This window comes from Bactrocera oleae, chromosome 2, assembly GCF_042242935.1.
Source record: "Bactrocera oleae isolate idBacOlea1 chromosome 2, idBacOlea1, whole genome shotgun sequence".
In the NCBI taxonomy this organism is placed as follows: Eukaryota; Metazoa; Arthropoda; class Insecta; order Diptera; family Tephritidae; genus Bactrocera; species Bactrocera oleae.
Window position 1 is genome coordinate 97,144,405 of NC_091536.1, and position 12,134 is coordinate 97,156,538.

At 38.9% G+C, this 12,134-nt stretch overlaps 2 protein-coding genes across 6 annotated transcripts in view; one reads left to right on the forward strand and one right to left on the reverse strand.

The window, feature by feature from the left end:
- LOC106614831 (ankyrin repeat domain-containing protein 50) overlaps positions 1-12,134 on the forward strand; it is a 65,884-nt gene that overhangs the window by 40,736 nt on the left and 13,014 nt on the right. For all 5 annotated transcript variants that reach the window (XM_070106102.1, XM_070106103.1, XM_014230746.3 and 2 more), the window contains exon 3: positions 2,858-2,901. The gene's annotated coding sequence lies outside the window, so the exon portion shown is untranslated. The remainder of the gene's footprint in view (positions 1-2,857; positions 2,902-12,134) is intronic.
- LOC106614832 (neprilysin-4) lies at positions 2,728-5,656 on the reverse strand. Its single transcript, XM_014230748.3, is given in 2 exon segments — positions 2,728-3,582; positions 3,584-5,656. Coding segments are annotated over 2 exon segments (2,202 nt in total). The 5' UTR covers positions 5,344-5,656; the 3' UTR covers positions 2,728-3,140.

Sequence of the window (12,134 nt, forward strand, 5' to 3'; positions counted from 1 at the left end):
TTTCCATACCAAAGACTCGTTTCCCTGCACCCGCTTTGACAATCTCAAAATCTTAAAAGGTTATACTAATTACACTTTTTAAGTATACGACGTGTATGGTAATCAGCTTCACCCAATTATAGCAGCTCCTTACTTATTTCTAATGGCATTAGCGGTGCCGTTGCGAATACATCTATCGATGACTCAGTGACTGCTCGCTTTCATAATCGTCGGTTGGTGTATTTCAAATGATTTGCGTAATTTAATGCAAATGCCAGGGTAGACCACGTGGGATTTTCGTAACCTTTGCACAATATTATAATATTATACCCCGAACCGTATATATTGAGTTTGCCACAATGTTTGTAACACCCAGAAGAAACGCATAAAGTATATAAACATAAATGGACAGCATGACGAGCTGAGTTGGTCTAGAGATGTACGCCTGTCGGTCTGTATACGAGTATACGCAAAAATTTGTCCCAATTTTTAATATATCGATCTGAAATCTTTATGCCTTAAATATGTTAATTCAGACACAAAATAGAGTATGTTCATTTTTCACGATACCTGCAGCAATTCACTGATTTATTTACATTTTCATTACAAACTGGTGTAAAATTTCGTATTCCACTCCGAGACTTCGATTTTCTGTCGAAATTAGCGCAGCGCAAATTTTCATACATTTCGAATTCCCACTATCGATGTCGAATGTTAATTCGCTAATGGATGACCAAATCAATTAGCAGGAATCTAAAAAGAATGCCAATATGCATTAAGTGTGCCAGTAGCGTTTGGACTCGAATTGATATTTTACATTTCCGTTGCAAATTGCATCGCTTTTCTCGAAAAATGCGCACAAAAAACTCGAAAAGCTGCATATAGCAATAACAAAAATATTAGCTATATTCATTGAATTCAATTTGTGCGACTTATTGATGTGGTATTCCCCATTTCAGAGATGAAGTGCTGATGCTTCACCCCCAACTCTTCGTTACGGTTGTTTTCAGTGGTGGCGTTGCCGAAGGACAAACAGGAAGCGGGTGTCGGAAATTTGGGCATGCCGGTAACTGAAGTGTCAACCGGCAACCGTCAACTGGCAGCCGTTCGAATTTTGTTGGCTGCATATTGCACATACCCATGAATATTTGTGTTTGCAACTATATGCAAATATGCATATATGCTGTATATATTTATAAAGCTTAGCATTTGTTGGTTCGCTAGAGCTTTTCTTGTTGTTTGTGTTATGTTTTGTTCCATTTCGCAGTGTTGCAATTTGCGAAGTATTGATTTTTGATCACACCGACGAGCTGTGGAATATACGATTACGGAAGGCAGTGCCGAGAATACTAAATAAAATATATACGAAAATGCCAAAAAAAAATTCTGTATAAAAAAGGACATGACTTCATTTTCGGTGCTGGGTATTGATTTTTACCGAGATTGCGCCAATGCTTGACAGTACGAAATGGGCTGTGCAACACAACAACAACTGGTATCTCTGTCAGTCTGTAACTTGGGATTTCGGTAAATTGGTAAATGTCAAAAATGTTGGACTGTTGCATGTTCCATCGACAGAATAATACAAATGCGCAGTACGAACACGTCAGATGTCTGTATGTGTATGAAACTTTGAGCGTAATAACAAACGCACGCTTGCCTTCGTTTACGTTCCCAAGCTCAATTCAGTCAATTTGTCAAATTACCAGCACATTTTCAATTCCATTTAAGAGCCTAACAGTTTCGCACAGTGCCTTCAGTCCTTTACTGAAAGAGTATATGAAAATAAATTGAACTTTTTACCGTCTGAAAAGTTGTTTCTTTAATTGAATTAAATACTTGTATCAAACTTTATGCGATTGTAGTATACATTTCCTTTTTACTTGCCAGCCTGTTGTGTTTAGTAAAAACTAAATCTTTCATAGCAGAGCTAGCGTAAAGTTACAGTGAAATTCTGAATGAGGCACCAATCAGCCTAGTTCTGTTAATACGAGCACATGTGTTTTTGGAAAAAAATCTTTTACACTGGCGAAAGAAGATGCTTTCGGCTTCTGTTGTACGTTTTTGGTGTGCGGAACAAAATCATTTGATATCCGATTGCTCACGCCATTTAAAGAATGTCGATAAATATTATGTCTGATTTTAGTTTATGAACATCGTTCAAATTTATATTTTCTTTTATAATAGCTTCCTTTTTCGCAGCTGATTTTATAATAAATATGATACTTATCTTACGGCCATCCAAACACAGTTTGCCAGTTTTCAGGTTATAAAACAGGGTATATTAAGTTTGCCATGACGTTTGTAACACCCAAAAGAGAACGTATAATACCCTATAAATTATATATATAATTGAACAGCGTGCCTAGCTGAGTCGATATAGTCCATGTCCGTCTGTCTATATATATGCGAACTACCGCATTTGTCGGAATGGCCGATATCAGATCAATATAGCTTATAGCTGCCATACAACTGAACGATCGGAATCAAGTGCTTGTATGTTATACTCATTGCACAATGATGCAACATCCGAAGAAATATATTTGTATGTAGCATATATCTGCCATACAGACTGACCGATCAAAGTTTTTGTAAGAAATATTTTGTAATTATGAAGGATATTATAGCTTCGGTGCAACCGAAGTTAACGTTTTTCTTGTGATTGATCTCTTTTCGTCTTCCTCTCTTTTCATCTTTCAATTTGAAGTTTCAACAAGCTTTCAGATCGAAATAAAAATAAGACAACGATTTAGTTTATTCCGTCTATATTTCGACATACATACATACACATACATATATAAATACTTTTTTGTTATATCATTAAAGAATGTAGTATTTTTCGAGTATTTTAATTTTGTGAAACTATTTTTCGTTTCAGAAATAGTCTACGAGCACCGAGTAAAGAAGTAACCACCACAAAAGGTAAGTCTTCAAGATATTTTTGCTCATGCATAAAAGCTACCTAGTACATTATGAAAAGCGGTCAAGCGGTTAAATTTACATAGTTGCAAAAATTGTCGACATCTCACAGAGAGCAATGCAAAATCATAACATAAATAAAAAGTAGTACATAACTGTTACAAAGAGAAAACTATAATCCGCTTAAGAATAATAAACCCCATCGAAGGACAGTCGCACCATTCGGGCACTCACTAAGCAGCTCACCACCAGCGGCATTTCTCGGTCGGGTTCATCGGTGTGTCACGTGCACACTGAAAAGCGGCCGCAAAATGCTCCAAATTCAACCAATTGCGTCGTACGCGCACATCATGCATGTCATGGCCGAGGTGCAGCGGTTGCACATTCAGCGCATCGATGCGCGGCATGTTAGCGCATAAAAACTGCACCGAATTGATGAAGAAGAGCTGCGGGCGCGTGAAATTACCGAGCCATAGGCTAGCTGAAGCGTCATTCAGAGAAGAATTTGCAAAGCTATTAGGGATGACATTATCACCAATGACAGTTTGTTGTTGACTTTTCGTAGGGCTGTCATTTTCAACGCGCGAATCAGCTTTTGGTTCATCTGCAGTAATATTATGGGACTGCTCTGCAGCTGCGCTGATCTCGTCCGGACCGAAGTAGGTTTGATACGCCAGACGTAAGCACGGCATTTAACTCCGTTGTCCGCGTACAGTTAATGAAGCTCCAATAATGTTGCGCCACATCCAAACCCAACGGATTAAAGTTGCCATGCTGATCGTAGATAATGTGAAAGAGGTCGTAAGCGTGCATAATCTCGTGAGCAAGAATCAAGCCAAATAGTGAATATTGAAACAAATCATCCAACCGGTGATCATAAAGCGGCAACTGCAAATACCCATATGGCACGAGCACCACGTTTTCAAAGATCTTAATGGGCGATGAAGAGCTTGATGTTTCGAAATTATACTCGTAGATCTGTTGCTGTGTCGCATTTGCCGCACGCGGCATATTCAACAGCTTCGACTGCATGCGTCGCACACTGCTATGGATAAGCTGTAAATGATTGCCGTAAAAGTCGCTAGGGTTCATGTCTATACCCGCATAGTATTCCTCGACTTGAGTAGTCAAGTTCGTCGCCCCATGTGGCACATTCCCTATGCGTAGCTGCATTCCGTCCAGTTCGGCGAGTATGTAGGCACGCTCAGTGGCGTTCAGCTGTAAAGCATTAGCATCGACCAGCTGTGCGAAGTTGCCGCGCAACTTGTTGAAAATACGATGCAGCGCGGCGTCACTCGCCACGCGTCTATGCTTGTAATAATGTTCCTCGTATAGGTAATTGGCCGCCAGTGGCATATAACCACGCAGCAGGCGCATGCAATGCGTGGACTTCTGCACATCAGACATTCCAGTTGGCAAATCGCCACTCAATTGATACATAAACTTCAGCATTATATAGTAGGCGATCGTCTCGTTTGAGTGTGCAGCAAGTAGCGCTGGCAATTTGCGAAAGTAGGGCAAATCGTAGGAGAAGGTTTGCAGCAGCTGTTGTTCTAAGTCCACTTCGCGCCCAAGCGTATGTTGCAGATACCTGCGCCAATCGATTTCCGGCACCAACTGCACCAAATCGTTTACATTCATCTCCAAGCTCGTGAAGTTGGCGCGCGTTACATTTGCTTCGCTGACATTTGAAGTCCCTGAAGGCAGCAATGTGAGAGTGCTTAAGGCGTCATTCAACGACTTATCTAACGCAATGACACGCGCACTGACATTTCGAGCCGCCAACGCTGTCAAACCGAAATTAATAAATATGTCTTCAACAGCCTTCTGCCGCAGAACCAGTGAGGGTGGCGCCACAGCCGGCAACTGTTGCGCGTGCAACACTAAAAGGTAATGCGTTGCATTGACGAGGCGCACATTGACTTCCTGCGTTATGAAAATGCCGTTCAGTCCATAAGCGCGCAAGCCACCTACAATGCGCAGCCAATCGAAGTGTGTGACATTCTGCCAAGGTCGCTGCCACTCAGCACGCAATATGGGCCATTCAAAGTGTAAAGCCTGTTGCACGTAGCGCAGAAAGCTATTCAATACGGGCGCATTTAGATTCACACACGACCCATAGTAATGCCAGGCTTGCTGCGCTATACCGCTTATATTTGTTGCTCTGTCGGCAAGCAGCGCGCTAAGCAATTGCTTATTCACTTCATAGTCCATATAACCGGGCACATCCACATAGGCATCATCATCGTAGTGTTGCGCCCAATTGCCACATGCGAACGCATAAAAATCTTCACACGGATCGACGCTCATATTCAAATTGCCCAACAGCTGTTTCATGTAATTCTCGTCTATATCTTCTACGCTAGCACTCGTAGCAGATACGGCAAATATATACATTATAATAAAAATTCCGTAAACAAGAACCAAAACTTGCGCGCGCAGCATTTTTTGGCTTTTGCGTATTTGCACTGCAGCGCGGCGTTTAGCTCAACGAGTCTTAAGTAGCAATGCACAAATTAAATTCTCCCCTGCTTTTAAAGGGAACGCACAGCAACACTTCGTTTCAATGCCACTCTTTGTTCTCAACTGAACTGAATGATCTCGCCGATGCACGGTTTTAGCGGCTTTTTCTGGTGGCGTTCCAGTAGCATCGGTGTCGTCAGTGGCATTTCTCTCATACCAAATCTTTCTGACTCTTCCTCGTATGGATTTATCAGGCTTACGAGCAATCGTCCGAGTCGCTGGCATACATGCAAAAATACATATTTTCTTTTTTGTTCTTGCATCTATGGTATTGTGAAAGCGCCAGCTGTGCACATATATTTGCGTGTGTTCAAAGAGCGCACATCTTTCCTTACATTGTCGGCGCGTCAAGCTTCCATAACGTCATTTCCACAACTCTTCGCGCGTCGTTGGCATTTCACGTTGATCTGATTATGTGATATCTGTAGTTTCTGTTTGCCTGCAGCCACACAAAAATGTTTACAGCTTTTTTATATTCGCTTTAATGCCGCCTCTTGCCTTCTCCGTCTTTGGTTTATAAATGCCAATCTTTCAAGACGTCTTTGTGCATATCAGTTGTTAATTCGGCGCTGCGTGAATCACTCTTCATAATTCCATCGCAAATCTGTGTAACCCCGAAATGTATAAACACTTTTGATTAACGATCTGTCAATGATGTTATATATTTATATTGTGTAGTGGTGCCTTCGTTTCTTCAACTGGGCATTCGTTACGGAGATCAGCTGAAGTGCACATTCTAACATTCGTAAACGGTATGCGGAAATGGAATTATGTTTTTGTCTTCAACATTTTAAGAACAATTCAAAGGATGTCTCAAATATATTATGTAATAAGCCGCTTGGAATGTACGACTACCCTTCGCAATGAGTCGAAGGTCAACTCCTAACCGAGGTAAAACCTAAAATATTGTAATAATTACAACGTGCATTTGTTTTGGTGAATCTTAACTAAAAGCATATTTCAAAAACTTAAATTCAATCATTATTCCTCTTTAAAAATATCTCTACGATTCTCAGAATTCAGAAATTTTCCAGGTCATTTCAAAACTTTTGCGACCTTTTCAATCAGTTTTCTATAGTCTCCACCGAGCTGTTTGAGCTTGTATTAATTTAAGTATTTATTGCACCACTCTCCGTGAATATCTCATGCCATTTTCTTTTCAATTTAAACCAGCGGCTTTCCGTACCCTCCTCGAATCGGGATTTTTACCCTTCACCTGTCACAAAAGTCGTCATTTATGGGTATTTAAATAAAAAACTTGACTCTGAGTGAGCAATTAACTTTTTTTTTTTTATCCATGGCAAGAATCAACGTTTGTTGTTGTTGTGTTATATAATATATAATATTAACTACTTGAGCAAGATATTAGTAAAGAGAAATTTTGCTTTGCCTTCACTATTTCAAATAACCCTTATCGTTATAGAGTGTCCCATACTTTTGGCCAAGGCTGTATATTTTTCGTTGAAAGGTATAAACTATGCGATAATTTGTGCTTAGAGCTTACCAACAACATAATTGCTGCACTTCTTGGTAAACATGTAAATAATCACATATGCATTTGATTTATTTTATATGATTTGCTCGTATATATACATACATATACTTGTATATGTATATTTAAGTGCTATTGAGCACTCAATTAAATTATTGCAACTCTTAAGTTTAAATAACACTCGACAACTACAAGAGCCTCGTCATTCGAAAGTGCACTTGAGAGTTGTTTAATTTTTCAGTCTATATATGTGTGTATGCCAATATATATAAATTACTCTTTGCTTACAGCAAGCGCAGAGCAAAATAAATACGGACTAAATATAATTAAAGGGAAGTTTCTAACGTCAATACACAATTTGTGTGCAATTTGAATTGAGCGCACTTAAAACTCAACAAACCTAATCCAATCAGTGTCAATAACACCGACAGCAACCAAAGAGAGCACAAATACAATAACAACAAAAATATATAAATCACTGCACAGTTTTTTTACTATTACAAGTAAGTTCAAGGCAAAGTACAACACCTCCGCACGCACCACTTCAACCAGCAGTTGTCTGACGATGATCCCCAACAATGAGAAAAATAACAACATCGGCTACCACAACAACAACACTAGTGCCAATAGTATCCAAGTGCGCTTGAATTGAGTTGAGATTGGCTAACATTATCGGTTGATGCTGTTGGCTATGTAGGCAGTGCAGCATGTTTGTGTAACTGAGAAAAGCGGAAGATTTGAAGTAAAAAGTCGAGTATGCGCTCGCGAAAATTGTAATAGAAGACTGGTAACTACCGTAATTTTCTCCTCCTATCAATGTCACTGTCGTGATGTTGCTTTGAGTGTATATGGTAAAAGGTTCAAATCAACATGTTTAAGTTAATAAAGCTTCATTGAACCCGCTTTTACGTTGGTTAAATTAACTAAATGAATAGAAAAGTCACTGCAGCTTTTCATTCATTGATATTTTTAACAATTTGCTTTGTAATTGGTGCAACTGAAAGTGAAAATGCCAAAAAATACTCAAATTAAAAATATTTTCCAGCTCATAGTCTAGGTTCCGAATCGATTTTACTCCTGTAATATTTAACTATTCACGAAACAAAAGGGAGAGAAAATATTATAATATTCGAAAACAATAAAAGTCACATTTTTTATCAAACCCGCCTACAGAAGTATAGAGGCCAAATTTCAGTAAATACACCACATAGTTTAGCAATTGTAGCGCAGCGGTGTTGCAGTGTTTCACGATTTTAACATTATGCAGTAATTCTCACACAAATAGAAAGAGAGCATGCTGCTCCCTAACGCCCATTTAATGTTCGCCCGCCATTTGTGTCACTGCTTCCGACGCGATTTCCCTGGCATACTGCAGCACTAGTTACAAAAAAAATGCACCTTAAGCCTTTAATGTTTACGTATGCATTGTCACGGCATATTCGTAGATGATTTTGATATTTTTTTTCCTTTTTTGACGATGCTACTGATGACTTAAAAAATAACAAGTGCACCATCACCAGGAAAACAACTACACAAAAGCTTACCTGTAAACAGTTATCCTTTCGCTGATAATGAGTGTGACGATAACCATGTTCATAAAGAAGTTTCCAAGGATAGCAATAAACGCTATCGTGTTGGTGATGGCGGAAAGATGCAAGCGGCCAGTCACATGGTACTCACCAATAGGAGATTTTTTATGCAACACAAACAAGCAGAAGTGAGGACATGCTCACAAACAGCACATGTCACCATATGAAGTGTGTATGTGTTAAGCCGTACGATAGCTTCAGGCTGCTGGCAGCTGACATATCCTTGTTTTATGCATTTGTTTTGCACATGAAAAGATAATACACATTGTTTGTCTTATATAATAACGGGTGTTTTTGGAGATAAAGAACTTTTATTTTGAATTAAGATGCACAGCTAGTGTGACAGCCTAAAAAACTTTAGAAAATGACAGTTTTTATTTAAGAAATTTTACAAAAAATATTTGTCTTGCCAAAATTCGATTTTTCATCAGATCGAATAAGTGTTAGGTCATTGTATGGAGAAGATAAAAAATTGATATTGATCGGATCTGCGCCAGCACTCAAGAAAATGTGAAAATGTAGTTTTGAGAAAATTGAACTGAGCAGCTACACTTTCGCTGGCTGTAACTCAAATTCTATTTGAGATAGCGATTTAAAATTTTAATATGTTATTTTTAAAGGTATACTATAAACTATCGAAATGTGGAAACACTTGAATTTTTTTTATTTCATACTAGGTATGCCTAGTACGTTCAAACAGATATGTTTACCTGAAATCCGGCTCGACTGTTACTGCTTTGGGAATTTTAGAACTGTTATAAAACACCCTATATAAAAGTGTGTAAATATGTATATATTTTAGGTGCGAAAAATATAAGTAGTTATATACACAAGACTAATCCACAGAGTATAAATAGCGCTACCAGAATATAAATATTTGAAAGCGTTTCTATGAATTAAATCGTGGGCCCAACACATTCCGAAATTATTGAAAACGCGTCCTTTAATAGCAATTGGCAAGCAATCCCACCACATTTTTTTAACAAGAACAACATCATGGTACATTGTAACAGCTGCTCAAAAAGCGATCAGCATTTGTCCAACCTTCTATTTGTCCAACACAACACGGACGATGCTTTGTTTTAAGGTTAGACTTCTAGCAGTGAGTTCATACTTTCGTTGATCTCAACAATCAATCACCGTTAGTAGGTTTCCAGCATGTGACGTTACGTATACGCAATGTACCCATGGTTAGAAGAGCTGTCGAAATATTCACAATTATTATGTACTTCTCTATTCCGCTGATTATTACCCAATTTAACGAGTTTAGACGCGTTTTTTAATTCTTCTCGGTGCTTGCAATATTTAACCCAGAAAACATTTTATTAGCTCATTTATGTGCCATGTGTTTGTTTATGGAGTATGTATGTATGTGGCGCTGCACAAACTCAAATGCAATCTCAAGAGAAATCAAGCAAATAATAGTCTCATAATGAGCGCAATGAAATGCGTCCGATGTCAACTGAAATGCGTTTGACACTCACATGTGCGGGTTTGCGGCCACATATTTCACTTGTATGCATTTACGCGCATGTGGATGCGAGGAAATTGTATTTTTATTGCACGCGTTGGCATTTTAATATGCGCATTACTATTTGCATTTCCGAGAATATTTGCATTTTAGTTCGCATACACCCCGCCGTACCCGCGCTCGCCGCCTACTCCTGGTATCCACCCATTCATTCTGCAATTTCATGCCAGTTATGCTCAGAGCTGATGCACACACACACACACATATGTGAATGTGGTAGGAGTGGATATGGTTCGTAAATTTCGCAATGGAAGCAAAGTAAATGCACCTAATGTAGACAAACAACTGCAGTGGCTTACACAAACTCGAGGCGCAGCACGCCTGTCGAATGTGCGTGCCGTTGTATGCGAATGAGCGAATGAGCGCATGTTGTGCTGCTTGTGTTTACATTTGCCGTTTACTCCCGCCAGTTGTTGTCTGTCGTGTCTTTTTATGGGGTTTTCACATGTCAAGTTGTTACCCTACATTTCATTCATTCATCCATTCATTCGCTTATTTACAAATCCACACATACATTTACACTACTAATACACCGTGTTACGTATAAGCAAGCATCAACCGTTTTAAGTGACGCGTCAAACTCCTTGTGCACCCTTTATTTGGCCACTATTGTCTGTGCGCACCTATCCTACGCCATTATAGTTGGTAGTTGTGCCTGCGTGCTTTAGCTTTTGCTTTCCTTTTCATTCGATTTTCTGGCATTTTTGTGTAGTTGCCTTTTATGCGACAAACATATTGACATTCTTTGACAAACAACAGCTCCAGGACGGGGCGACAACGCTTCTCTGAAGTCATGTGCGATTATTTGACGCTTCACTGCAACATCCTGTGACATAAACAGCCGTATGCACACACACCCTCACCCATTTCCGCACCCGCGCCAGCTAACCTACGCAAATTATGCTCGCTTGTGCGGCCACACCCATACACTTGACGTCTCTGCTCCATGCCTCAGTGGAACGCCTGCATGACGCGTTCATACAACAAAAAATGCTCGCCACATGCACATGCGCAGCCACATATAGTACACATACATATATATGTATGGTGTATGTATGCACATAGGCATCCGCACCTCGCACTACTCTTTGCTTAAGCTTCCATTGCAAAGCGTTGTCAGCGCATTTTGTTACTTTTCCGATATGTCAGCGCTGGCAGGCAAGCGTTTGTTGTTATTCGTGTATTTGGTAATAAAATGCGAAAATATGGGTTATATTTGTATTTACATAGAACCTATATACATGAATGTACATATGTGCATAATATCCTGCGCTCACTGTCCTGCTGTCGCATTTCGCTTTATTTGCTAAATTCATTTTTGCTTAATCTGGATCCAAATGTTTTACATCGTCTCGTCATTGTCGATTGCCTGCGGATTATGGTTTTTATTTCACTTTATCCTTTCATGTTAGTGTATTCATATGTGCCATATTTACAACTATTGTTGTCGGATGTCGGATGTGTGTACACCATTTGCCAAGTTGCAAGTGTGCGTAATGAATTGAATGATTAATGAGGATATTGACAATGCTTATAAAATTGATGAGGATATAAAAATCGTCAAATATACAAACTGACTTATAGGATAGCATGAGTATGCACACGTATGTGTGTACATATATGCGTGTGTGTTTATGTACCAAGTATTAAGTCATTTACATTATTTACGAAAACTACGTAAATAAGAACCGAAAATATTTGTACTCATTGTAATGTTGTCAATGGCAGAATTATGCATGTCAGTGTTAAAGTTATGCCAAACTTATTCATGTTAGAGTCTCAAAGTCAACATTTCTGTAACATTTTGAAAGCTTTGTGTCGTCCTGCCATTTTTTTTAGAACATTCCTGATATTTATCGTACATAGTCATATAACAAAATCAGCCAACATATTCGCTGGGCTCGGCACTTTTCATAATTTCAAACCCGAAAAGAATCAAAAAAAAAGTGGCGATTTACTCAGGGGTTACAACTAACTATGCTTTTTTATTATTAATAATAAAATGGAGTATTTAAAAAATAGAAAATTTTTGCAAAAAATGAGAACTAACATAACCATTTGAACCCACCACTTATAGCAACTTAAAAGTCACTTGTTCGTA